This window comes from Lathamus discolor, chromosome 2 (assembly GCF_037157495.1).
Source record: "Lathamus discolor isolate bLatDis1 chromosome 2, bLatDis1.hap1, whole genome shotgun sequence".
Classification (NCBI taxonomy): Eukaryota; Metazoa; Chordata; class Aves; order Psittaciformes; family Psittacidae; genus Lathamus; species Lathamus discolor.
Window position 1 is genome coordinate 4,860,649 of NC_088885.1, and position 27,872 is coordinate 4,888,520.

Consider the following 27,872-nt stretch of genomic DNA (forward strand, 5'->3'; position numbering starts at 1 on the left):
GCAGCCCTGCCCTGGGCAGCCTGTGCCAATGCCTGAGCACCCTCTGGGGCAGGAATTGCTCCTCAGCTCCATCTAAACCTGCCCTGGTGCAGCTTGAGGCCGGTTCCTCTTGTCCTGTCCCTTGTTCCTTGGGAGCAGAGACCGACCCCCCCCTCACTACAACCTCCTGTCAGGTACTTCCAGGAAGAGTTTTAATTTATGCCGCATGCATTCCCACATGGCCAGCAAAATCCCACAGATTTTGGTGGAGAAGGGAAGCAAACGAAGACAAAAGCGTATGTGAAACGCTTTCTTGCGGCATGAATCATGATATAAACTTATTTTAAACACTAGTCTAAAAATTGTTACTAACACCCTTTCATCCTCCAGTCTATTGTCTGCAGCTAGGAATGGCCTCAAACTAAATCATTTTACTTTGAGATTGTTATTAGCAAGCATAATTCCTATAGAACGCACAAATTTACAGGCAGTTGTTAATGCTGTACTGCTTTAGCTACAGAATAATGAATTTACAAAGGAATGCCACATTCCTTCCACTAACTTGAAACATGGTATTTCTGTATGTGAGTAACAGCATTTACTCACCATTTACATACAATTTGTAAGCTTTATCCTATAAACTTCATTTTCTTCGGGTCATTTTCCTCTCTCATTTAATCCTGTACATATTTAGCCCCATCTAGCGGTTAATTATGTATCTCCTCCATGCCAAAATACCTACAAACCCCAAACCAAGCACTAACTTTCAGTATTTTCCAGATGTCTTGATATTCCAGATGTTCAGGAACTGAAAATGAGGACAGGTACCCTTGTGTGACCAGATGCCTCTGCATGCTGCCTGCTGTGGTCAGGACTGGAGCTCCAAGGACAATACCCATTATCTTCCGGGATGTGACACCAACTACAACATCAAATTTCAACCTGCTATTTGCAGATTGAGGCCTTGATATATTTATAGCTTTAATGTAAGATCAAGGTTCCTGTTGCCTGTCTACTCATATTCTGTTACTGCTGAAGAAGGCCATGGAGCTGCTGGAGCAAGTCCAGAGGAGGCCACGAGGATGCTCAGGGGCTGGAGCACCTCCTGTGTGGAGACAGGCTGAGAACACTGGGGCTGTTCAGCCTGGAGAAGAGAAGCTGCGTGGAGACCTCAGAGCAGCTTCCAGTGTCTTAAGGGGGCTACAAGGATGCTGGAGAGGGACTCTGCATCAGGGACTGTAGCGATAGGACAAGGGGTGATGGGTTCAAACTGAACCAGGGCAAGTTCAGGTTAGATCTAAGGCAGAAGCTCTGCCCTGTGAGGGTGCTGAGGCGCTGGCACAGGGTGCCCAGAGAAGCTGTGGCTGCCCCATCCCTGGCAGTGTTCAAGGCCAGGTTGGATGGGGCTTGGAGCAACCTGGCGTAGTGTGAGGAGGTGTCCCTGCCCATGGCACGGGTTTGGAACTGAATGATCTTAAGGTCCTTTCCAACCCGAACCTTCCTATGATTCTGTATTTCCTGGTGCAGAGGGTTATAGTCATAAACTGACTTCACCCATCCAAGAGTCCCAGATAAGCTGTGTGCTGACTCACACATCAGCTGAATCATGCATCAAGGCATGGAGCAGAACAGGAAGGAGAGCAGGTCTGGCTTGCTTTCACCACAGGGTATTTAATTTAGGAGCACAATCCTATCATGTTTACTTTGAAGTGGTGAAGCCTCACTGGGACCACCTTGATAAGAACAAGGCTCTCGTACGGCAGATTACAGCAAGACCCTATCCTGTCTCACAGGAAAAGCCGCAAGCAACAAAGCCACAGCCTTCAGAGGTGGCCCCAAGGCTGGGAGTCCAAGTACCACATTCAGCCAGGAAGTCTGGCAGTGCTGCTGCCCTTTGCGCAACAACTTCACCCAGCTGGTATCCCAGTCCCTCGCTATTAGGTTTACTGATCCAGGACAGAGTAGGCAGAAGAGGAAACAAACACACAACTAGATAACCACCTAGACTGATCTCCATTTTTACCAAAACCACACAAAATCACAGGGCAGTTTATGTTTGGGGTAACATGAAACAAATATTGCTTTATCTTAAATAACCGAGAGCAGGAAGGCATGTAAAAACCTGTTATCTGTCATCAGTGATTCAGCAACAACATCTAAAGCCACAGGTCATGTAACTACAGAGCAACATTTGATAGCTGTATCAGAAACAAAGCGCCCAAGCCCAACATACAGCAGGTTGACACCAGCAACGCAAGGCAATTTCCACTCCTTCCTGCACAGTGGAAGGACAGGAATGGGAAACAGTGAAGAGATCTCAGCAAGTGAAAAAAGACAAACTGAAGAAGGAAAACCCACAACTTTGTTAGCAGGAGATTATAAAGGAAGAAGGAAGCAAGGTGGGGGGGGGGAACTATCCACAGCCCTGCAGCAATTTTGCTGTTAAACACCAGTGACGGGGTGAACAGGGAGGATCCCAAAAGACCAGGGATACAGCAGAGACATGAGCAGGCAATTTCAAAGGAAAAAGGAAGGGACTGGTTGAAAAAGCTGGGAGGGAACAGAAGGCACTGAAGATACATGGGGTTTGGAAGAAAGAGGAAAATAAATCAGAGACATAAGGGAAATATGAGACACTACAGACCGTAAGAGTCACAGAGCCACTGTCAGGACCCTGATCTTCCAAGCCAGACATCATAAAGTATAGTTTTCAAGTCCATTTGAGATTACTTTGATTGCTGCAAAAAACAATTACATGGGCGATTCCACATCCTGAGCAAGGATGTCAATTCCCTTGCTCTTACTTGATATGCAAGGGAAGACAGAACTTGCTTTATTAGAAAAAACCAGAAACCACCCCAAAACACACCCACCAAACAGTCATTACTTCATCACAAGACAGGGAAGAGGGTTAACACATGAAAAAGCCACCCCAACACAGAGAACCCTCTAGGGAAGGGAAGGGAAGGGAAGATGGTGCAAGACTTGCTGAGCCAACACTGGTAGTCCATAGCACACAAGCAGCTCTTTCAAAGAGAAGCATTAAGCCTTGGAATGATTTAGGAGAGAAAAACCAACGTGTTTGGGAATTACAATCATTGCTTGGAAAGACTGTGCCTTACACTTTAATGCTGCTCCTCTTCCCTTGTCAAGGAAGCTTGGCAAATATAAGAGTAAGATGCATGTTGTTGTTTAATCTGTGCCTCAGCTGTTGTACTAAGTACACAGCCAGATAGGAAAGAGAAGGAAGAGGTTTGGTACCTGCAAATGAAAGCTGTTTAAACACCTGGCTCCCAACTACTCTTCTGAATTTAACCTCTCCTGGTGAAGCAGCTTTAAATATTACTGCAGCCTTTGCAGTATTTTCAAGGCTTCAAGGTGATACTAGGCTGTATTAAGATGTCATTGGCTCGGCTCCTCTCCTCTTTTCTGCTTTACAGAGATTACAATGCAGAGCACATATATATATATATATATATATATATATCTATATCAGGTTTGCTACAGGAGTTGTAACCCCATGGGGAACAAACACTGGAGGAGCTTGCTCCTGAAGGGTGCACCCCATGGAAGGGACCTGCACTGGAGCAGTCTGTTCCTGAAGGATGCACCCCATCGAAGGGACCCACACTGGAGCAGCCCATGAAGAATTACAGCCACTGGGAAGGACTCAGACTGGAGAAGTTCATGGAGAACTGTCCCTCATGGGTAGGGAACCCACACACTAGAACAGAAGAGTGTGAGGAATCCTCCCTGAGGAGGAAGGAGCAGCAGAGACAATGTGTGATGAACTGACCACAAGCCCCATTCCCCATCTCCCTAAGCCACTGTGGAGGAGGAGGTAGAGAATTCATAAGCAAAGTTGAGCCCAGGAAGAAGAGAGGGGTGTGGGGAAGGTGTCTTCACATTTGATTTTATTTCTTATTATGCTACTCAGATTTGATTGATAATAAATTAATGTCTGTTTCGCTTGTGACAGTCATCAGTGACAGATCTCTCCCTGTCCTTATCTCAACACACCAGCCTTTTGCTATACGTTTTCTCCCACATCCAGCTGAGGAGGGGAAGCAATAGAGTGGTTTTGGTGCGCACCAGGGTCAACCCACCACAACATACAACTGTTTTGTAGTTGTCAAAGTTCACAGTCCAACAATTTATTTCAGGTCATATTTGCACCCTGGGTTGTGGAGCAAGAAGTGTTGCCTATCAGTAGGGAAAAGGGGACTGATAGCTCTAACCCGCCCAACTGTCCCAGCCTATGCTGTTAGAGGTCATCCTCTACCACCCTTCACTTCTTCAGACCTTTCTTAAAGCTCTGTGACTTAAACCCCAGTAAACCATGTAACAATGGCAGCATTCCACTTCACTACTGCTCATAAATGTCCCAGGACTACAAATCACTTTGAAACTCAACAGCTACTTACGTTTGAATGGCATCAAGTCCTGCCATCTTCATCTTCAACAGACGGTCTTTCCAATAGTACCGGGGCACCCGGGAGTAGTGAATGCTACCCGAGATGTAACGGAAAGGTCTCCCATCCTTGACAAAGCAGTTGCAGTCATAATCAATCCCAAAACTCCTTGGGGGTATACTCTGCGTACCAAAAGAGATAAGACACAATATAACCTTTTTCTGCATTGAAAGACATGGAGAACGGCCTGTGCAACATCTGTAGGGTGTCCACAATAGAAGGCACAACAATGTTAAACTAGCCGATGGTGAATGGCTCTCCTCTAGCTACATAAAGCCCCCCTGAGCCTAACACACCAAAGGACTACAGTACATCTGCCAATCACTCACTACTCTACTACACTAAAATATGCCATATGTATTCTCCACTTTTAATGAGTATATAGTACTACCTCTCTACAGTGATAGATTTTGCAGTCACTTATACCAGTGCAAAGGATAAGGAATTACTTAGGAGAGATCTGGTGAATGCCAGCACTTGCACTGAAGTGGTTAGTTTACCAAACTGTTGGAAAACAGAGCCCGAATTCCACGTCTTCATGGAATGCTCAAGTCTAGGAGCAAAAGCAAGCTGGGAGCTTTTGAGGAACAAATAACCCATTCCAAATGCTCCATGTCTGAAAAACATGTTTGAAAGCTTAGCTTCCAGTAAGTATAAACAGGTCTGATGGATCAGTCTGGCAAACTGCAGACGTTTAAGTCATTAAAAGTAAGTAATGTGGGGAGAAAGTCCTACTTTAAATGCCTTTCAGACAGGGGACTTCAAAAAGAAGCAGGTATATTAAAAGTAAGAATCTGCACTTTCTAGCCACAAAAAAACCACCTTCACTTCAAAAACATGGGATTACTCCTCAAGTGAGATGAAGATCTTAGTAAGATTTAAATTACTATGACCACAGCAGTACTTCTTTCGCTTTTAAAAACAAGGGAAACAGGAAGGACTTTTGCTAAGTGCCTGGCCCTGTGTCTTTAAGAACCTTTAACTTTATTAACTGAGTTTTATTGAAACAAACCTTAACCTCTCACATCTTGCATACATCTTTGGCATCCCAGTACTACTTTTGGCCTCCATGAACCATGAGTAGTTGGGGTTTTTCTTCACGTTTGATGACTTAGCATCAGATTCATTATTGAGCAAGGAAAGATCGGTGGGGACTTACAAAGTAAAATGAGACAGCAAATGTAATCAGTGCTCCGTATCTATCAGAAATTAAGTCAGGAGTCAGCCGAACAAGCCTCATGATTCACTGGAAGTTAATGTTATACTAGTCCAAGTGAAACACACCTTTCACTAGTGTAAATTCAAAGCTATTGAAGGACACCGGCCTTGCTGTTGAAATGATACACCTTCGAATCATAGACTCATAGAATAGTCAGGGTTGGAAAGGACCTCAAGATCATCCAGTTCCAACCCCCCTGCCATGGGCAGGGACACCTCACACTAAACCATCCCACCCAAGGCTTCATCCAACCTGGCCTTGAGCACTGCCAGGGATGGAGCACTCACAACCTCCCTGGGCAACCCATTCCAGTGCCTCACCACCCTAACAGGAAAGAATTTCCTCCTTAGATCCAATCTAAACTTCCCCTGTTTCAGTTTGAACCCGTTACCCCTTGTCCTGTCACTACCTTGGTTTGTCCCATATGGAAAATAAGGCTTAGCAGTTAGGAAATTGATCATATGAAATAAAAGCAATGAAATTGAAAGGCAAGGTGAAGGTAGGCCACCATACAACCCCAGGGGATCCCCACTACACGAGAGCATCCACCACCAGAGGAAATCTGCCCAAAGGTTAGGTAGAGACCAATAGACCACAGAGTTTTGAAGAACCTTCCCATGAAGCCACCTCTTTCTGTTAAGTGGTGAACCGCTTTGTTACGACAGTGGGTACAAGTACAGGAAAAGCAGCAAGAAGGGAATGGAAAAAGCGGAATACAGCAGGCATGTAAAGTTGCAAGCTTCCAGCTCAGGAACTCCGGGCCAACAACTGGGTGCAACTGCTGACTAAGAGCATACCCTTAGTGCAACACGACAGCAAAAAGGAGCCAGTGCAGTGTGTCACAGGCCAAAAGAACAAGAACAGAAACGACTGGGCACAGTACAAAGAACGAAGCTTCCTGAGAGCTGGAGGATGAAACTGCTGAGCAAACATGCCTATCCCTAGACTGCCGTTAAACAGAGCAATTGAGCGAGATAACACTCTACAAACACTTGAACTCTACAAACTCCCAGGAGGAAGAAGACTACAGTGGGTTGCAACTGTGACAAAGGCATTTCTTCACAGAAAACCTGAAATAAAGCTGTGGAAAATATCTTAAATGCGTGTAGCAGCCCAAAGCATTCTGCCCTGCCTACAGTGAGCAAGTGAAATTGCCTGTGTGGAGGATATATAACAGCAGATGTAAGATAGAGCCCTAAGCTGCCAGGGAAACAAGAATCCCAGACTGGTTTAGGTTGGGAAGGACCTCAAAGCTCTGCCAGTTCCAACCCCCTGCCATGGGCAGGGACACCTCACCCCAGACCCGGTTGCTCCAAGCCCCTGTGTCCAACCTGGCCTTGAGCAGTGCCAGGGATGGGGCAGCCACAGCTTCTCTGGGCACCCTGTGCCAGCACCTCAGCACCCTCACAGGGAAGAGCTGCAAGGGACTGACAAGTATTGCACAGCAGGTTTTGAACCCCTGAGCCCGCAAACACAGACCCATTTGAATATTAATTAACACAGAGTTCCGTGAAAGTCGAAATAAATCTTTACTCAAAGGCATGGATGCTCCATGTCTCCACAAAATCAGGACCTCACAGAGCTGAGAAATACAAACCAACTGCTCTGGAACAACTCAAAGGTTGGGATTCTCCCTGGGAAACCTCTAGTAAATCGCCACTGCAGAGGAGGCACAGGTAGGTACCATCTGCTTACTTTCCTTTCAATTCAAATACATGCGATTGTTTTGCTGACCTTTGATTTATAACCTGCTTCTTGGCTCCTGAGCATGCCATACTAGGATGGGATTGTACTGTGCGTATCCCCAAAGGAAACCATTCACCCTTAGGAACACCAAGCAGGTATTTCATCAAGCAGCTGGTTTTTACTCTAGGGCACTGCGACAAATCACAGCATTAGTGCAGAACCGAGAGCTTCAAAATGCTCAGGACTAAACGAAATGCACAACTCGGGTGCAGCAACACAATTCTGCAACGCTACTAAAAGAAATGAAGCTGCATTAAGGAAAAAGCACATTGAAAAACCATTATCCTTAGAAATAAAGGTGAGTCAAAAGGAAGTTGCTGCTGTTTCCCTCTGAAAGAGGATTTTAGCCCCCTCATTCAGACTAACTACAGAGGCCTATGGAAAAGACACTGTGCCATTCATGGCAGGTAACTGTTGGGAGATTATGAACGTTGAATCAACATCCTCAGGGGACACACACCTCTGGCAGAGAAATAAGACTTGTCATAAAACTATGACAAGAAGGTATTAATTACGCTTATCATCACGGAACCAGTTGCCATTTAGAAGCCACACTTTTAAACCTGTGCCCGTAACTGTACATTCCCTTTCTTACACATGCACTACCTCCTACAGTAGTATTACAGGGGTGAGGAGAAGGAGGAAGCTTCCAGAACACTTGCTCTGACTCATCTCATTTATTGCCCATTGTAACAAACATCCCTTCACGTTCACTTACTCAACATTCTTTTATTGTCAGTGCATGACTCTAGCCATCGCTTGCAGACCAGGGCTTACAACCAAACCTGTTCTCATCATGAATCTATGCCTGGCTCTGTTAATGCTGTGTACTCACCATTATCAGTATGCACGGAATTCATTCCCACTCCTTCTCCCTAGAAGATGGGGTAGCAGGTCTGCTAGTCCGGTAAGCACATGCAACAGACACGAACTCAGTGCGCACTTTAGGATGCCAGGTCATTAATGCCACATCACATTAATGCCCAGCTGAAAATCCAGACCCTCAGAGGCAATGGTATAACGTTGTATCTTATGTGCTCAGAACATATTCGCGTGGAAAAGAACTACAGAACCTGCCCTTTCTTAAATCAAACAAGGACTTATTTGTGCAACCTTAATATTCTTTCAACATTTTAGGATGTGCATGTCCCTCATCATAGGAAAAAAATTAATAGCTTCAGCACACAAAAATATTTAACTCCAGATTTATAAAACAGGGTTTTTTGCTTACTTGGAAAACTAACAAACGTGGATACAAATCTTCAATGAACCCTTCCACCCATGAGTACTTCTAGAATCTCTTATGGAGACCATTCAAGCATAGAACACCCCCTACTCTACCCTAAAGCTCAAGTATCAAAACTGATGAACACAAACTACGCATTTTCTTCTGCTCCTTCCCCAAAAGTCCTCTCAACATCTTTTCTCTGCCACTGCAGTGTTCCATTTCTCTGCATCACATCCTCATCTCTTCAAACTGCACTTCTTCCCCCTGGGAGAGGCATGAGGCAAATTTAAGTGGCCTTACCTTTCCCACTTCCCACCATGCCTCACAGTGCTGGTGCAAGACTTCCCCAAACTACTCGCATCTATCGTCAGTACCTTTCTGTTGGCAAGCAGAACTAGCGTGTTAGAACAATTCACCATGAACTGCTACAGTAAATACCGGTACAAAAGAAAAGGTCCTCAGAGGCATCTTTCTTAATAAGCAAATAAAGTTTTATTAAATCCCAACATTTAAAGCATTTGTTATACCATAATTTACATAGTTTCAAATCCACTCTATACTGATTATTTAATGTAATAAATATAACTTCCACAGAGTGATGATACTGTTCTATTCTGGTATTATTCTTACAGTGATTAACTTCCTCCCAACCCCTCAACTGGCCTTTTTAGGAAGAAATATATATTCATTTAAGTTCTCCAAATCAAACACATTCCATACACACCAAATGAAACATCATTATAGGCAAAAAAAGCAGCACAGCAATTTTCTTCCCATCTGGAATACTGAACATAGGTCTGCATGGTGAATATCCAAGTCAAATGGGGAAAAGTATGGAAAAAACCTTGAAGGACAATTAGGGATTGCTGTCAGATTTCACAAGAGGTTAATTCCTCTTACTATGAAAAACAAAGTTGATCTAGAATCCTTTCCATCCATGCTTAAAAAAAGAAAAAGGCAAATCAGGTAAAGGCTTTGAAGTGCTTTGGCACAGAAAGAAACCATGTGAAGTGATAACTATCAAGGTTTCAGAGGGAGAGACAGAAAGAAACTAACATAGAAGAACTCAATTCCACTGGGAGTACTCAGTAGCTTCACGAAATGATAATATGACCACTTCTAAAAGGATGTGCATCTGGTCCTGAAAGGATACACAGAGATCTTCTAAGGGAGGCATGGACAAAGTAACGAAGAAGCCATCTATGCACCCCTGTGATGGAAGGCCCACTTCAGCTAGGTTTTTGCACACAGTGGGACAGAGTGAAGAGAGAAGTAACAAGGAGAGGAAAAAAAAGAGAAAGATAAAACTAGCAACCCACTGGGAAACTAATACTACCTAAAACCAGTCCCACAAAAGCATCCTGATGAGGAAACTTGCTTAAAAATGTATTCCATCTAATAAATAAGGAATTATTTACTGTGTTAAGCTTAACTCTCAGCCTAACAAGTGAAAAGCTATCCTCCTGGACCACTGGCCTAGAGGGAATCCTCCGCACTACTAAGCCCAGAATACTGCTTTTAACTGAAGGCATGGTGGTAAGTAAAGAGAGGGATACAGGCTATCAAGATTCTCTCTACATAAGACCGTTTGACACTACACTACTGATGGGAAAGAACCTCAGCTGGATCCCATATGGGGAGTATTAAATACACGTGGAAACTTCAGGATAATTAAGCAGATATTATTGCACAAGCATAAAGAAGTTCACCAAGTTGTAGGCACTGGGGAACAGTAACTATCTAGTCCGGCAAGTAAGGAGCCTGGCTGATGTGGTGCTCAGTTTTCATTGACTCCTCCAAGTCTTTTACCAGCCTTCCAGCACATGACACATTTGCCCTATTACTCAATACTCTGTAGTAAAAATGAAAGCCTTTGAAGAGGGGAAGAGGGTACAAAACCAGCTTAGCAGTTAGAAACTCTGCCAGGGCAGGGGTGTCTGAATGCATTGGATGAAGTGAACCTGAAATGTCACAGACAGAAAAGCTCAACTTCACAAAGCCTGTGGCACTGTTCAACACCCCACACTCCTCCCGCAAAAGGATGACAGGAGCTGAAGAACCAACAAGCAGTGTGTCTGGTTCAGGATCACAAGGAAAGCAGGAAAAGACTGAACACCACCTGGTCTTGCCATCCTCAGTCTCCTGTGTAAGCACTGATCTCTTTCGCCATGCGCTACATGGGTCTGCCTGAGCGGAACCCAGGTACTGGTGGGCAGAAGGACAAAGCAAGGGACATCCTGCAGCTACAGACTTCAGAGGCAGGATTCCCAGACTGGTATTGTTCAAGGTTTTCATACAGCAACACCGGGGTTGAAAGGGAGAAGAGAGGAAGATGTACAGAAGTCAACTGCTTCATCATCCTGGATGAGACACACACATGAATTTAAGTCCTGGCTTTCTTATGAGAAAAGAGATTAAAAAAGGAAGAATTGCATGGAATTATATGCCCAGAATTATACGGATTTGTGTTAAGCCCTTCTAAGAAAGACAGAAAATCTCCATCCCTCATTTTTCTGTAGCAGTTGTTCTGCTATGTGCCTATCAGACAACCAGGACACTGCTAAACAAACGCTACTAAGGAGAAGTCACCTGCTGCAGAGTTCAGTATTCTCAAACAGGGCGCCATTTACTTGAAACATTAAAACCCCAAACAGAGTTCAAGCATTAACCCGTTTGCATTGTTTTCAGATAGCATCTCCTTACTCTTGTTAAGAGAAAAATCACAGAAGATCAATTAAGCATCAACAAAAACCATGCAGAATGAAAAGAGACTATTTCAGCTTTGGATTTTCTGCTTTTATATATGAGGTCCTGTACGCACAGACAGCAAGAGAAGTTTGGTGATTCCAAGTTTCCTTTCTTATTTGCTCTTACGGGAGCTATTTTTGGCAAGTAATGATCAGATGCCCAGTTATTCTGGGGGAAATGCCTGCAGAAACAACAGCTGCTTCACCCTTGGGTATCAGCCTCCCCAGCTTTAGAACTAGGGAAAAAAAATGGATTTCAAGGACTGATGCATGGTAACTTACTGTACTGGTAACAACACAGACTGGAAGCCCTAGCGCATGCTGCAGGCAGCTAAGAAAATACCCTTAAAACCATTCGCTTCCCAGAACATCCCTAGCAAAAGGCTTCTTGAGTTTACAGACTTCGTGGATGCTCTTCAATCGCTTCTGCAAAACATGCACAAATGATTTCACTGCAAGAGAACAGAACTTCACCTGCCTGAGACTGGAGAAGGCAGCTCCTGATGGATAATGAACAGTGGAACACGAAGCAGCTGCAGGACACAGGTATTGCTGAACACGCACAGGACACATTGTCACACCAGTGCTATCTTTAAATGCAGAACCTCAGTAATAATAACACAAAGAATTAATTTCCTCAGTATTTTAAAATGCCCCCATTTGTTTCATACATTTGGTGTTTTCTGCTCACGCTTAACAGAACCTGCTGAAGTCCACCCCAAGGTATCTTCTCCAGCTTCCCTGAAACAGGACGGGCTTCCAGAGCGAAAGAGCCAAGATACTGACCAAAAGGGATGGTCCAAGTCTGTCAAATGGAAAACTCCTCAAGGAGAACGGAGAATTATCTCTGTTATTTCAGCTCTGCTGCCCAGTCTCATGGGTATTCCAAAGTACATCGTCCCCGGGCTGACATACACAAAGGTGTTCTGCCCAACTTTATATAAGCCAACAAAGAACGGATTCAGCAAATAAGCTCCGGCATTTAGCGGGAAAATCTGCCCTCCATGAGTATGGCCAGAGAGAATTAAGTTGATGTCTGGTCTCTCCCGAAGGGCCCACTTGGCAGCAACAGGCTGATGAGCCAACAGCACTATCGCATGCTCGCTGCTACAGCCTTCCAGGGCTTGCTTTAAATCCATGCCATGTCCCGAGTAGTGCAAGGCATCTGCTTCAATATCATCAACGCCAGCCAGACAGAACCAGTCCTCAGTGCTCTGTGGTGAAACGATCTTCACATTCTCATTATGCAGCGGCCGAATGTTAAACGATTTTAACAGCTCGAACCAGTTGCTAACATCTGATGTGTAGTACTCGTGGTTTCCTGTGACAAAGTAAGTCCCCAGAGGGGAAGCAAGTTCTCCAAGAGGCTCAACAGCAGGTCGGAGGATCTCTGCCTCAGAGTCAGTCAGGTCCCCAACAATCACAGTGATATCTGGTTTTAAAGCCTTAACCATTCTCACAATCATGGCAAGCTTGGTCTTCCCAACTGTAGGCCCCAGATGGATATCTGAAAGCAACACCACTTTCAGGTTGTTCATTGTCGAGGGCAGCTTGTGAACTGGAACCTCCACCGAATTCACAGCAGGAGGCTGGGAGGCATTTAACAGCCCCACAACAGTCAGCACAACAGTCAGCAGCACCGCCAAGACTGGTTTCATCGCTGATCTGTTCTTGTGGCCAGTGCCTGCCTTAGCGCCTTTCCCAGTCAACAACTTGTAAGCCTGCTCTACAGAGCCTAGAGTGAAAAGGAAGAACATCAGAATGATATAGGCCCCCAGGCAAGTGTAGGCAGCTAAAGAAAAGAAATAGGGCTCTTCCGCAACAAGAAACAGCATCGTGAAGAAGCTTGAATGAGCCAGAGCCAGAAACATGAACACAGCTATTTTCCAGGGCATGAAACAGAACGAGCTGGCAAACGAAGCCCTGGAGAACGTGGTAACTACACTTTTCCACACGTGAAGAGATCCTATCAACATGAGTGCATTAGCAAACAGTGCCATCTGCAGCCTCAGGAGCCAGCGCCGCATCCTGAAGTCGAGCTTTTCTGACAGGTAGCTCCGCGACAGCATCATGGAGAGGAAAACCACCGCTGCAGCCACTGCAGCCTTTGCTTCAAGGGATGCTTGCTTGAAGGAGATCATCTTGGCTTCCCAAGCGGTCCCTTTTGTTCTGCAGGTGTCTCCAGTAGAGAATAATGTGGTTATGAAGGGATGCCTTGCGTCAACAAAGCCTGCAACCAGGAACCAGTATCAGCCCATTTAAAATAGCACAGACATTCCCTTTTTCCCAGCCTGCAATGAAGGACTGTTACTCTGTACATGCTACAAGAGACTGGGTCATGCAGAATCACTGTCCTAGAGACAGAGAGGAGACTTCCTGGTGTGGAATAAACCAGACAACTGAAAACACTGGATTCTGGCAGTCCCCTTTCAAGCTCTCTACCTGCCTCCCTCAATTACTCCTTCCACCCCCTTTTACTCTTTAATACACTCTTTCCTCATTAAGACTTCCTTATAGTAGATGGCAGCAGATCACAACAGTGATGCAACAAGTCTGGGAACAATCATTACTGTATTTGTAAGCCTCACACACGTTCTGGGACTAAGATGCTCTGCTGTTAACTTCACATACACACGTTTTCTGCTGTGTCCAAGCAGCCGGCTCCATCTCAAAAGCAGGTATCACCTCACATCATCCTTACCGAATGCAAGGGATTCTACTAATGCCTGCTGCAGCAGCAGTGAAATCCCCACTGGAACAGCATCAGATGCAACTGTGGGACCAGAAAATCTAGGAGATGCATCACCCACAGGTATCTTTGCCTCCAGCTGTGAATAACACTTCCCCAAAGCCCTCAGAATCAGTAGGACCAGTGAAACGACACTACTTTGGCTACTCACCTCCTGCTCACTTCCACTACATGTACAACTCCCAAGGCTCAACAGCTACTCGCGGGTATCCTGGTCTAACACATGCAATTACGCTGAAAAGGGACTAAAACATCACACATTGCTCCTGCAGAAGTAAAGGGAGCACTAAGTCTAAAGCATCTCTGATTCAGACTGAAAGTAAATAAGCAAGCACCAGTTACGTTTGAATCCCACCGTAATTCCCTGTTTGCCCTGTATCTTGCACAGAGTTCATAGGGCTTCTGCTAGCGTCTGCACATTTCTAGTTAAAATAAACCTCCTGGTCTTTCATAATATATGGTAGAGACAAGGCTGAGATGACAAACTGCCTTATTTAAAGCCATGCAGCAGCATACACACACTTTCAAAACCCTTCCCCTCTCTCAGCCCACACTTGACTAGAGAAAAAGCAAGCTATCTTTACAGCCAGAAATACCTCAGAACTAGGGCACAAAAGCAACCTTGTGGTGCCCTGCAGCAAGCTTGAGCCCCTTAGTCTACAAACCCAGGTCGCTTACCTGCAGCACATTTCAAAGCACATCAGCACCTCTGTGATGACAGAGCCCTGCTGTATTTTGAGGACTAGACCAAGTTTTAACAAGACCCCTGCCCTCAGGGCTTGCTCAGGGGGCTGTGGGTTGACAGAGACCCATCAGCCCTCTCAGCTGGTACAAACCCACTCTATTTTACTGCTGCAAATCAGCAGAGGCAGGAAGATCAGAGCATAAGAAACGCCTTACTGGTTCGAGCGCACAGCTCCTCGACACACCAGGCCACATTCTGTCTGGACAACAGCAATAAGAAATGCTGCTTAAGGAAACAACCTGACCCCAACCACTGTCTGTGGCTGCTCTCCTCACACTCCAGCTGACAAAGCTCCTGCATCAGGGATGTCGGAAGGCAAACCCTTGCCCGCTCCTCTTTGGGTTGTTTTATTAACCCGATGTGTTTTACTTTGGTTAATCCTCTTTTGGAACCTGTTAAACCCTGCCTGCTTCTACAACCTCCCGCTGCAGCAAATCCCTGGAATGGTTTGGGTTGGAAGGGACCCTCAAAGCTCACCCAGTCCAACCCCCTGCAGTGAGCAGGGACATCTTCAACCAGATCAGGTTGCCCAGAACCACATCCAGCCTGGCCTGGGATGTCTCCAGGGATGTCTCATCCACCACCTCTCCGTGCAGCCTCTGCCTTACCCACCCGCAGCGCCCGCTAAGGGAACATCAACGCTGGGCTCCAAGCCCCAGCCACCAGGCTCCTATAGCAGACACAGGGACCCGGGATGTGGCCGGGCACCTCCTGCGGCACCCACCGCACACAAGCGCAACGGAGCGGCCGCGGAGCCCGGGCAGAGCAGGGCAGGCTGCCCTCCCTGCACACTCCCCAGCACAGCAACCTTCCATGCGATGCGCTCCGGGACGCCGCGGTCCCCCCGGCCGCGCTGCAAAGGCCGCACCGCCCGCCCCTGCTCGGCAGCGAGGTCCCGGCGCGGCCCAGGCCTCACGGGACAAGGAGAGGGCCCCGGCAGCCACCGGCCTCGGGTACCACGACCCGCGACCACCGGAGCTGGGTAACGCCAAACGGAGCGAACCAATGGCCCCCACCCGCGGGCAGACACGTCCGCACCGCAACCCCCGCAGAGCCCAGGGCCGCCCCGAGCCCCCGGAGGAAGCGGCGGGGACGGACGGACACGGGACTCACCGCGGCCCGGAGGATCGCCGCCAGCCCGGCCAAGGGCAGCAGCAGCCGCAGCATGCCGGGGAGCCGCGAACCGGCGGGGGAGCGGTCCCTCCTCAGCCCAGCGCCCCGGGACAAGGCGGTGTCGGCGGAGGGGAACGACGGCTCCGCCAGGCCCCGCTCCGCCCCGACGAGCGTCGTCAGGGCCCGCTCCGCCCCGCTCGCAGATGGCCCTGCCCCGGTTGCCAGCCGCCGGTCCGGGCACCGGGAGCTTTAAAGGCTGAAACTGTGATTTATAGCTCGATAGAACCACGCTTTTGATTTGCAATGTGCTCGCAGGTGTCTCGGGTGGCAATGGTGTTATGCGGGGTCGTCTTGTCCCTGCTTGAAGGTGAGAGACCCATAGCGGGGAGCAGCTCCTGCTCGTCGGGAGTAACCCAGGTGCTTTGTTTTACCTCGCCTCGGGGAAACGAGGAGCAGCTGAGCGGACCTGTCATGGGCAGGCTTGTGTCGAGGGTTCTGAGCTGTAGAAACTTCCTAGATAATGGGATTTGCTTGTGTGTGAGGCACCGACCTCACCGAGCGCAAACATGCTCCTCACGGAGGACGTGGAGCCTTAGCTGATGTGCGTTTAGTGCGAGGCGTCCCTGCCCGTGGCAGGGGGTTGGAACTGGGTGGTCTTAGGGTCACTTCCAACTCAAACCAGTCTGGGAATCTATGGCATTGGATCACAGCCACACACAGAGCAGCTGAGGGGCTGCTGGGCCTGTTTGGATGGAGGCAGGTGAATGTCTTCCCTTTACCCTGGTAGGGGTAGAGAGAGATCTAGTGCAAGCACAGAGCAGTTTTCACTGTGAGAAAAGGAAACCTCTCGGTCAGCCTCAGCAGAGGGTGTAACCCCCAGTTCTGTTCTATTTCCGCAGAATCTGATGGTTTTCAAGCTCAGCACATGGAGCTGCGTGTGCCTCTGCCATTAGCACACACACTGAATGAGAAGGTTAAAAGTCAACCCCAAACTGGGCTCAAAAGTGAGTATGTGGGAGGTAAACGAAGACACAGAAGAAATGCTGGTAGTTGTCATTTCCCCACTTAAACCAAACCAGAAAGAAGTGTTACACTTGCAAGTTCTCTTGGTGAGCATGAAAGCAATGTATGTGTAAGGCAAACAGAGATGCTTAGTTTTGTAATGACATGAGCTGGAGGGAAGTGACAGGTTATTTCACGATCCAGGCTGGTATTGCAAGAACTGAGCCCATCGTTTCTGCTTGGGTTTGAAATGGGGACATCCCTGAGCAAGGATGCAAATAGGGAACCAGTCTGGCAAGAGGATTTGTAAGGTTCACACTGTTCTCCTGCTTCTGTTCCCACCAACGGGGTAAAAATGGTGCTGGTGTAAACTGTGCTCACTGAATAAGTGAGACGTGGCAGAAAAAGAACAAACAGGATAAGCAGCTGCCCATGTTCTGCTCTGGAGACTCTTAGGACAGTGGAAGCGTCTGTGTGCCGTGGGTAGCATAAGTTACATTTATTACTTTGCTTCTAGGGAGAATTAAGCTAAGTCTAATTAAAGTCACTGAAATACAGAATGTGAAGGCTCAGATCCATGAAGGAGAGACCAAAAGACATGAAGATCATTTGCACGAGAGGCTTTATCCACAGGCATGCCTTTACCATACTGCAGTTAGCGCAGCTCTCCCAATGAGGGATGACTGCATTACACTGAGGGCCAAACTAGCTGGAGTTAGGGGTATTTCCATGGATCCACTGGCAGGCAGCCATGTGCCACACACTGCACAGAGGTACTGTCACATACAAGCCTACACCCGCTGCAGGAGGAGTTTCAGCATGACAACGGGTTATTGAGGGTACAGAGGCACCTTAGCCGGGATTTTGCAGTTGAGTACAGAGCATCCGAGCTCCTTCCACTTGGAAGTGCTGGAGTGTGGTGCCCAGTCTCAGCTGAGCTCATCCAAAACCAAGCCCAAATCATTGTTTTCTCCATAACTGGAACTGAGCCTGGGCTGTGATTTGGAAACTTTTGTGGAGTGTGAGTGGTATGATCGTAGAATGCCAGACTGGTTTGGGTTGGAAAGGAACTTAAGATCATTCAGTCCCAACACCCTGCCATGGGCAGGGACACCTCGCACTAGACCAGGTTGCTCCAAGCCCCTGTGTCCAACCTGGCCTTGAACACTGCCAGGGATGGGGCAGCCACAGCTTCTCTGGGCACCCTGTGCCAGCGCCTCAGCACCCTCACAGGGCAGAGCTTCTGCCTTAGATCTAACCTGAACTTCCCCTGGTTCAGTCTGAACCCATCACCCCTTGTCCTATCGCTACAGTCCCTGATGAAGAGTCCCTCTCCAGCATCCTTGTAGCCCCCTTCAGACACTGGAAGCTGCTCTGAGGTCTCCACGCAGCTTCTCTTCTCCAGGCTGAACAGCCCCAATGTTCTCAGCCTGCCTCCATATGGGAGGTGCTCCAGCCCCTGATCATCCTCATGGCCTCCTCTGGACTTGCTCCAACAGCTCCATGTCCTTCCTGTGTTGGGGACACCAGAACTGCACACAGCGCTGCAAGTGGGGTCTCATGAGAGCAGAGCAGAGGTGAGGATCACCTCCCTCAACCTGCTGTGCACACTGAAGCTGCTCATGTTCATTTTCTCATCAACCAACACCCCCAAGTCCTTCTCCTCAGGCTGTTCTGAATCTCTTCTCTGCCCAGCCTGTAGCTGTGCCTGAAAAATGAGCAGAAAAATGATGGTTGTGACAGGTCTTCCCTTTACTATTGAAAAGACAACGTTGTGTTTGAGCCACCTAAACCATGCAGAGAAAACAGCCTGTAACAGGTCTTACTGGGCTGGGGTCCCGGGAGAGAGCACACACCCACCTCAGCCCACATAAACCTCAAAGTGATGTGACTGCTGGGTGTGATGATGAAAACAGCTAAATAATTAGAACCCGGACGCCAGTTTCTGTGGGGTTGGTTTGTCTCCCAGCCAGAAGCATTTCAAAAGGTTGAGGTTTTACATCATAAGAAGACAGCACAAAGTCACAGTTGTACTTCAGAGCTGTTTCAGAGCAGTTGTTTTCCCTGCATCTTTCCTCTCCAGGTCACGGAGCCTCCTTCAAGACTGAGTGAAGCTCTGGGTGAAGATGTCTGCTGCAAGTGTAGTGAGTATACAGCTACGATGCTGTGTCATCTCCTTTTTACTTTCCTCTCTCTTTGCCCCCATCAATTTTCTGCCTCTCTTGAGCCATTGATGCTGTCCCACAAGAAGCCTCTTTCCCCACCTCTTTCCAAGGGGGGCATTTTGCATTTTGTTCTGTATTTGAAGCTGCTGAGCCAACAGTGATTTGAATGGTCTGACAGAGATCTCACCACCTGCCATTTTAATAGCTGAAGTGGGCTGGAGGTGGTGAACTGCTCCTTCGTAAAGACTTTGTTACTCAACAGGTCATTTTTATACGTCTCTGACATGCCACACACTTCAAGCAGTCTGAAACATGCTGTGTTTCACTGTCAGCCTTTGCTCTTTCCCATCTGAAATGGAATATATTGGGGATCTTCAACTGCATTTGGTGGAGAGAGGCAAATTTATGCTTAACTGAGCCACCTCTCAACACAAATTTGCCTTATGTCTCACTGCAGGTCACCCACCCTGGCAAGACCAACCTGGAATACTACAGGAACGACAGCGAAGAGCTGTCCCTGTATGGAATACCAGTGAACAACATGGACTTCATGTGTGACATAAGGCAGGTCAGGCAGTTTGCTCGGGCCTTCCTGCCCGTGTTCTTCTGGCTCATCTTCTCTGTGGGCACTGTGGGAAATGCCTTGGTCGTGCTCGTGTATTGCAAACACTGCTTGAGGAGGAGCATGATGGATCACTATCTACTGCACTTGGCCATTGCAGACCTGCTCCTCCTCTTCACCCTCCCCTTCTTGGCCAAGGCTGCCTCCGATGGCTGGATCTTCAAGAACCTCATGTGCAAAGTTGTCAACAGTATGTATAAGATCAACTTCTGCAGCTGCAGCTTGTTTCTAACCTGCATCAGCTTGGACCGGTACATCACTATTGTCCAGGTGACGAAAGCTAACGCCTCTAAGCGAAGGCAGCTCCTGCGCAGCAAAGTGATGTGCTGGGCTGTCTGGCTGACATCTATGAGCCTGTGCATCCCAGAAATCATGTACAGCCGAAGCATGCAGGTGGGTGACATAACAGTTTGCAAAATCACATATCCACCAACCATCAGCATGAATTTCAGAGTTACTGTCCTGGCCTTGAAAGTCACATTCGGATTCTTCCTCCCGCTCCTTGTCATGATTATTTGTTACACCCTTATCATCAACACCCTCCTCCAAGCCAAAAGACCCCACAAGCAGAAGTCACTGAGGATCATCACCATGATCGTCACCGCTTTCCTCCTCTCCCAGTTCCCGTACAATACTGTTTTGCTGGTCAAAGCCATCAGCACCTATGCCAGGGCGACACAGAGCTGTGATGCTGCCGGGCGGCTGGACATTGCGCTGCAGGTCACCCAGAGCATCGCCTTCCTCCATGGCTGCCTCAACCCCTTTCTCTACGCCTTTGCTGGTGAGCGGTTCAGGACAGCACTGGCCAGGGCAATGCCGAGTGGTGGCTTCCGCTGGAGCAGGAGCCAAGACCAGTGCTCCTCTGCCTGCAACAGCCACGAGCACAGCTCACACTGGTCCTTCGCCGTGCTGGGGAAGCGGCGGGTGAGGAGCTCCCTCACTCTCAAGCACACACTTAATCATAGAGTCATAGAATCAGCCAGGCTGGAAAACACCTTTAAGATCATCAAGTCCAGCCATTGACCTCCTCTGTTATGGCCCCTCCTTGCCAAGTCTTCTTGTAAGTTAGTGTTTGTCTCTGCCCTGCTCCAGAGGAGCACCAGACTCTTTGGAAACCGTATATCCCAAAGACTTTCCTAGAGGAGTGGGGAGGGCTGGGGGCTGCTTGCATGCCCCATCCTTGCTGTATGGGATCCAGCTGGAGCTTGCTGGCTTGAAAGGAAGAGAAACCTTCAGCACAGGGCAGCTAAATGGAGCCATAGTCATAAGTAGAACTGATAGAGGACAAAAGCTGTCTCTGAGGCAGCTGTAAATACCTGTCCCATCTGCAGCTCAGACCACAGCCTGACAGAACAAGCCTTGCAGGCAGGTGGTAAACCAGCTACAGCAACAACAGAGGCAGAAGCAGCAGCAGGAGGGGGATCAGCCTTCGTTTGCTGTCCACCCAGTTTCCTATGGAGGTGGCCAGGCTGGGGAGCCTGCCTGCTCCTACAGCAGCTCCTCTCCCTTCTAATGGAGGGCAGCCTTTAGCTCCTAGGTTTACTGCACTAGCAAGTGCTGCTCTCTGTGGCTGTGCAGACACAACTCTGCTCTGCTGTGCCTGTGCAGGTGATTCTTCTTGCAAAGAAAGGCCGATAGTTTGTGTTTATCAAGTGGCTGATGCAGAAGTAGTTCTATACTTGAGCTGGGTGATGTAAGGTGAAATTGGGTGCAATTTATTTGCTACAGTTCCTTATTTTGATACTGGAACCAAATCACACCTCACAATAAAAATTCAAGGCTATCAGGACTGAGCTGCCTGTCCTGGGGATATCTGCCATGTGGGGGAAAGCCATAGTAAACCAGAAAGCAAACCCAAGCCCGTGGGTCAACAGAGTGCTGGCTATTCACTAGCATCTTTGCTAACGGTGAGAAAATACAGTTAGCCTGGGGCCAGTAAGATAGAGATTAAGCGTCAAACCTAACGTTAATGGAAACTAGATTGAAACTCCAGGTTGGTGGAGGCAGGAGCTCCCCAAAGCACTGTGCTCTAATGCACCCCACAACTTCTATGGGACCTTTGGTGTGCCAGGGTCAGTGCCCATGGCCATTCCCTGCCTGTCCTGCATCTCCCAGTCTTCAGCTGCAAGTTGTAGTGCTCAGAGGCTTTGTCTTAAGCAGCCACGTTGAAATCGTTTTGCTTCGTGGTCATCGTTTCTTGCATTATTGGTCATTATTTCTTGGTCATTATTATTTCTTGCAGGTAGAAGGTGTTTTCATTGTACATTGATCATTAAAGCAGGTTGATGAACACAAGTTTCTGCACCGTTTAGGTGGTGCTTTTCCAGCTAGATGGAGTTCTAGTTTCATACGTGTTTATTAAGATTTTAATCTTAAGCTTTTGTATCTTTTCCTTAGGGAAAAAAAAATGGTGAAAGATGGATGTGAGTTTTTACTACATCTCTAAGAAGGATTTGGTGAGGGAGGAGGAGGTTGCAATTTGCATTGAGCTTAAATGCAAACGGAAGCTGAAATTCTATCAAATAAAGGCACTGCCACATATGCTGAGAGGATGAACTGGTTGTTGCTTCCCCCATGTCCTTCCCAGGCTGGAATCCTGTTTCCAATGACAGGACTTGCCCTTCCCACACCAGGCAAAAGGAAACCTTTGCTAACAGGGTTTACTTCACCCCTGGGATGTGAGACCGCAGCGGAGCACCCCAGAGCACGTTTGGGCTCCTGAGGTGAGCGGTAGCAGCAGTTTCGGGAAGGAGGGCAGGTTTGTGAGGCCAGGAGAGGAAAGAAGATGCTTCTCTGTAGCAGCTGAGCCCCACCACCCCTTCCCAGGGCTGGGCATGAGGATGCTCCTACACAGAGGGTCCTCCCAGCCTCAGAAGAGCCCTTGAGTCATGCAAAAGAACAGGCACCAAAGAGCTGCTGACCCGTGGTCCTGCTCCGCAACCTCGAGCTCCTCATCCCTGCACAGCCTCTCCCCAGCCCCGGGAGCCTGAATTCTGGGGCCTTCTCAGAGCAGGTAAAAGCATCTTTATTCTACAAACCACGGTGGGAAACTTCCGTGCTTGGTCTGCGAGTGAAACTGCTGAGGGTGGTGACACGGCCCTGAACTTTCAGCACTCTGGGTGTCAGGTTGTGACAGGGTCACGCACATCCCACTCTTGAGTCAGGGCTCCAGCACCCCCAGGACAGGTTTTCTCTCCTGGGGTCTGCCTCACCAGGGCTGCCTGTGGTCTTGGGGCTGCTCCGTCACCCTGCCCTGAGGTTTTAGCTGGATTTATCCCACCAAAATCCACCTTTCCCTCCCAAGAGTGTCCCAACCTTCAGCTGATGCTCTCTCTGGAGGGGAGGTTTCCCCAAGGGTGAGGGGTATTGCAGCCTCTCACATGTCCCCTGGGACACTGTGCCTTACCCACAGCTCCAGCAGGATGGCCACCGAGCGGCTGATGGAACACTGGAGAAGTCTGGGATCTTCCACAGCTCCCTTCCCCTCTCTTTAAGGCCATTCTCACCCAGCTGTTCCTAGTTTTGGGCTGCAGCCTCCTCTGCTGTCCCTTTTCTGAAGGAGAAGATAAAAAAGCTTGGCTTTTCTATGCCTTAAGCATTGCTTCATCACCCTGAGACCCTTCACTTTAACTCCTCATCCCCATAGAATCATAGACTCATAGACTGATTTGGGTTGGAAAGGACCTTATTGGTCATCCAGTTCCAACCCCCTGCCATGGGCAGGGACACCTTCCACTAGACCAGGTTGCTCCAAGCCCCATGCAACCTGACCTTGAACACTGCAAGGGATGGGGCAGCCACAGCTTCTCTGGGCACCCTGTGCCAGCGCCTCAGCACCCTCACAGGGAAGAACTTTGCTGGTGGCTCTGAGCCAGCAGCACACAGTGGTATTTCCTCTAGCTTGGGGTCCAGCTCACGCAGTACTGATTTATGGGTCTATTGTTGCTCTGTTTTGCTGTACAGATGTGGCCCTTCTCCACCAGCATCACAAACTGATTCCTATTTTCCTTATCTTGTGAAAATTCTTTCTTGCTCATAAGCAGAATCATACAATCACCTGATGGATCCTCCAGGCAGAGCTTTCCCTACAAGACAGAAAAGGGACACACATTCTCAGTGATAGAGAGTTTTATTTAATTCCTGAGGTTAAAAAAAGAGGAAAAAAGCATCAAGAAACATCCCAGTACACAACCGTCTACATCTCTGTCACTGTACAGACGCTGGGATACGTAAATCTCTCTTTCCCCTATCTGAAGCATGAAGTTTGATGTGAAAAGGGTTTGCAATTCTTTGGCAGTTAAGACCAAAAGATGCTTCTGAACAAGTTACAATCTCAGTGACTGAGCACAACTAAAACTATAGTGCAATTTCCATTTTCAGTAAGGAGGAAAGACAGGCTTCTGTAGCTTTGCTGTCTTGTAACGCAGTACACTCTGGTGCAATACATCTCTGTGGTTTGTCATAAAGCAACATGGAATAACGCTGAGTAAAGGAACACTGTCATTTCTTAAAGCAACTGTATTCTTTCCTTCACATAAACCTCTGCATAAGAACAAATACTACCCTCCATTGCTCCAGCACCCAGGAAAAACCCCAATTGCTTCTGCTGAGCTCTTTGTCACATGAATGTGACATCCCTTTCAACTCATTTCATCATCAGTTTTAAAAGGGCTTTACTATTTGCTCTGCACATCCTCTGAGGTGGAAAAGGCTCCTTCTTCCAACTGACATGATGGGATTCCTGTTCTTGCATAGCTGCTTGGAGCAGTTGCACTCCAGCCCACTTGTGGTACTTTACCAGCCTGAGTATTTAATCTTTTGAATCTTTTCTCCCTCTTAGATACTCTCCTTGGTTAAAAGCAAACTTTTCATCTTTAAAGTACAGGTTCTGGCTCCTTCTCTTAGCGTCGTCCTTCAGAGAGCAATAAAGCCCCATAAAACTACTCCCATGGGGCAGGAAAACCTGAAGAAAAGGTACCATAATGACACAAATGCTAACTAAAAACAATCCGGTGTTTTTATTCCTCTCCTCATCTGCTTCAGCCAGCCTCAGGACTGATTACGTGAAAGGCTTGCAGGGAAACACCTGCCTTACTAGATGGAGGCAACTACTTGAAGAGCTAATAACCTTTAAAATACTTAATAATACTTAAAATATACTTAAAACAATTAAAAATACTTGCCAGAGGATGACAAATGTTAAGAACTGGGATGCAGAGAGGAAATCAAGAGGCAAATCTGTCAAAGAACTTTGAATGGAGACATTTCAAATACTTCTGAGCAGAGATGTATGTCCTATTTTGGCCTAAGATACTTGACAGTGTCCCTTTACCTTACATTTGGCATTTTAAGAAAGATATCCTAGTAAGATTAGTATTCTAGCTAAACCAACAGCAAAATGCTTTTAAAAAACACACCTGAAAGCTTAAAGGAAAACTTGAGGAGCAGCTCAGTGAAGCTGCAGAGCATATGGTACACATTTTTAAGCAATAAATAATCTTGTGTAATTAAATATAAAACATAGCTTCAACACTGAAATCTGCCATAATTCACCAACCGATCCATGTGCTGGTTATTGCCTGTTTATTGCCCACTTCAGTCTCTTGTCCATCTCACTGCCATGCACACAGCCAGGTCAGGGTTTAACTGCATTGCAGCCTGTGCCTTCAGGAGGGGAGAAAACCAGTTTGCATCTTCCGCTGGTGCCTGGCAGAGGCTGGGAGCACACCACCAATTCCAGGAAGAGGCATCTGTAGGGAAGGCTATTGATGAGTTGGATAAACCAGACACCTAAATCTAGGTGCTCCGTGAAAAGGAACCATCCTTTCACTACCTTTTCCAAGATCACTGGATTTACGCATTGTTAACAACTGGAATGAATGATCAGCAACCTTCAGCTTCACCTGCAGTATTCTTTCCTTTCCTATAATCAGAATTTCCCTCTGCCTTGGCTGCTACTATGTAAATAGAATCACAGAATCAACTTGGTTGGAAAAGGCCTTTAAGATCATCAAGTCCAACCACTGAATCTCTAACACTTATCCTGTGAACTCCACCTTTTAACCAACCAGCCTTTTGGTGTAGGAGATCCCTTATAGGTAATGGATCAGACCTGCAGCCCATAAACCCCAGCTGGACTCTGCTGGCTACCTTCCCTAGTCGAGCTGATCCCTCCAAATCCCTGCCCTTGTTTTTTTGCACTTACAAGATTTGCCCCTTTCCCCTCCCCTAAATCATCTGCTTCAGCTTGTGCTGCTCTTTCCCCTCATGGTTTATCTGCTGTCTCCCACTATGACCCCTTGTATACCAGCCACCAAGAGTCTACAGGGTTCCTGGCAGGCTGTGCTGGCCTTCTACTAAATGCTGTGCTAAAACCTTCCAGGTCTGAGGTTTCCCTGGGAGAACAACATCATGAGAAATCAAACACACCTAAAATGATGAGGAAGGCTGGTCAGGAGAAAGAGCTTTTCTTCTTTCTCCTGTCAAATGTTTTGCCTTTCCATTAGAAGACAGGATTTTTAAAGAGAAACCCCCCTGCTTTTGGGTATTTTGACAAAAAGTTGAAATTCTATATAGACAGCAGATGGTTTGCAAGGAAATGTTGCATAAATGAGAACCCAGCCTTCCCTAAAAGGCAGGATTGAGAGCCAGCTTTATCCCCAAATCCAAGACAAAGTTAGCAGCTGGCTAGGGCAAGTGCAAGGGGTAGGAAGGGACAGAATACACCAGCACTGGGTGAAGAGCTCATGGGGCTGGATATGCATTTGGGTTTGGATGGACATTTTGAGACCGATTCAGACATTACTGCTACGTTCCATGTGTTCCAGAGAGAGAGAGACACTGCTGACCTCCTCAGAAACTGTGCTTCCCTGTGAATGCTGATGACTAAGGTGCTAAAGCAGGAAAAGGGAATGCTCCTTTTCCTAATACCACAGTGAGCAGTGCTTCATTCTACAAATGACACTCCTGATTCTGCTACTGGTACTCACCATAAGCGCTGGTTTCAGTGCACCAACTTACAGATGCTGGTGAGAAAAAGTGAAAGGAGTTGCTGCTTCCTGTTGTGTTGTTTTGTAACTGGCATTCAGTACCACAGCATCTTCTAAAGCCAGGTAAGACTTACCAAATCTTATCCCAAAATGTAAGAATCCCCTACATTTGCTGTTTATAAAACCTGGAAAAGATAAAATCTTCCAGATGGATTACTATATATGCCTGTGAAGACTGAAGCATTGCATACTTGCTGCTCTAACTGCAGGAGCAGCAGAGCAGAATGTAAGTGGTTATATCTACTCCTCAGTGAAGAGGTCAACAAAAATACACTTTTTTTTTTTCTCTTTAAATTTCCTTTTGAAGGAGATTTTTGGAAAGAATCAAAATTTCACTTTGCATTAACACTCCCCCACACTTACTTTTCTCCGCACTGAAACCGATTCTCGACCTCTTAAATCAAAGAACATGGCTTTTCAGCAATCTGTACACAGTACAGAACCATTAGTGTTCCTAAAAAGGCTTCCATTTTTAGTGTATACACGTTCTCTAAGTGCATTATAACTATTGCATAGTTTCAAAGTCTTCAAGCGCAGTGGTAATCATAATGCTTCTGTGTACATAAATAAGATCGTTTCTTAAAAAATTAATTTAAAATAACACAGTATAAGTCAAGGCTATGGAAGATCACTTCCATCATAGATGACAGGTCGCTCGACAGCCAAGTGATAGAACACTCTCTTTGAGATAAATCTGTCAAGGGAAAAAAAGAGAGAAAGATAATCACATTAGCTGAAGACAATTAGACAGGAAGCCTTAAAAATCCATTCAGGCTTTCAGCTCATGCTCAGGCAAAACACTGACCGTTGTTAACAAAAAGTATGCCTGCGCAACGGCTGTCAGGGCTATAGTTAATATAAGATGACAATCCTGACTAAACTGTCTTGGGAATAGTCACAAGTGACTTGCTTACTTCTGTTTACCTTCCCAGATGTTGAGACAGAAGGGTCGAACTCTGGTGGGGGGAAGTTTAAAAACCAAACAAGAACCAAAACTCAGGCTGAAGATGTTCTGGCAGGCTGGGATCAGTTCCTC

At 47.1% G+C, this 27,872-nt stretch overlaps 4 protein-coding genes across 9 annotated transcripts in view; 1 reads left to right on the top strand and 3 right to left on the bottom strand.

Annotated features, from left to right (window-relative positions):
- The window catches only part of GLB1 (galactosidase beta 1), a 47,467-nt gene extending 31,385 nt beyond the window's left edge, over positions 1-16,082 (bottom strand). The window contains exons 1-2 of the mRNA XM_065665543.1: positions 15,999-16,082; positions 4,404-4,573 (exon numbers count right to left, since the gene is read on the bottom strand). Coding sequence (XP_065521615.1) covers positions 4,404-4,573; positions 15,999-16,052 — 224 coding nt within the window. The 5' untranslated portion in view covers positions 16,053-16,082. The remainder of the gene's footprint in view (positions 1-4,403; positions 4,574-15,998) is intronic.
- TMPPE (transmembrane protein with metallophosphoesterase domain) lies at positions 9,967-16,090 on the bottom strand. Of its 3 annotated transcripts, none has more exons than XM_065665545.1 (3): positions 15,999-16,090; positions 14,292-14,374; positions 9,967-13,621 (listed from the first exon to the last, which is right to left on the bottom strand). In XM_065665545.1, the coding sequence occupies exon 3, from the start codon at positions 13,530-13,532 to the stop codon at positions 12,216-12,218; it is 1,317 nt and encodes a 438-aa protein (XP_065521617.1). In that variant the 5' UTR covers positions 13,533-13,621; positions 14,292-14,374; positions 15,999-16,090; the 3' UTR covers positions 9,967-12,215. The 3 variants fall into 3 exon arrangements, with proteins under 3 accessions (XP_065521617.1, XP_065521616.1, XP_065521618.1); XM_065665544.1 differs by having other exon boundaries at positions 14,292-14,406; positions 15,999-16,085; XM_065665546.1 differs by lacking the exon at positions 14,292-14,374 and having other exon boundaries at positions 15,999-16,080.
- Positions 16,091-16,967: 877 nt separating this feature from the next.
- On the top strand, positions 16,968-20,916 carry LOC136007601 (C-C chemokine receptor type 9-like). Its single transcript, XM_065665552.1, has 3 exons — positions 16,968-17,002; positions 19,084-19,144; positions 19,623-20,916. The coding sequence occupies exons 2-3, from the start codon at positions 19,127-19,129 to the stop codon at positions 20,808-20,810; spliced, it is 1,206 nt and encodes a 401-aa protein (XP_065521624.1). The 5' UTR covers positions 16,968-17,002; positions 19,084-19,126; the 3' UTR covers positions 20,811-20,916.
- Positions 20,917-23,897: 2,981 nt separating this feature from the next.
- FYCO1 (FYVE and coiled-coil domain autophagy adaptor 1) overlaps positions 23,898-27,872 on the bottom strand; it is a 41,887-nt gene continuing 37,912 nt past the window's right edge. For all 4 annotated transcript variants that reach the window (XM_065665547.1, XM_065665551.1, XM_065665548.1 and 1 more), the window contains exon 18: positions 23,898-27,530. In XM_065665547.1, the coding sequence (XP_065521619.1) occupies positions 27,455-27,530 (76 nt within the window). In that variant the 3' untranslated portion in view covers positions 23,898-27,454. The remainder of the gene's footprint in view (positions 27,531-27,872) is intronic.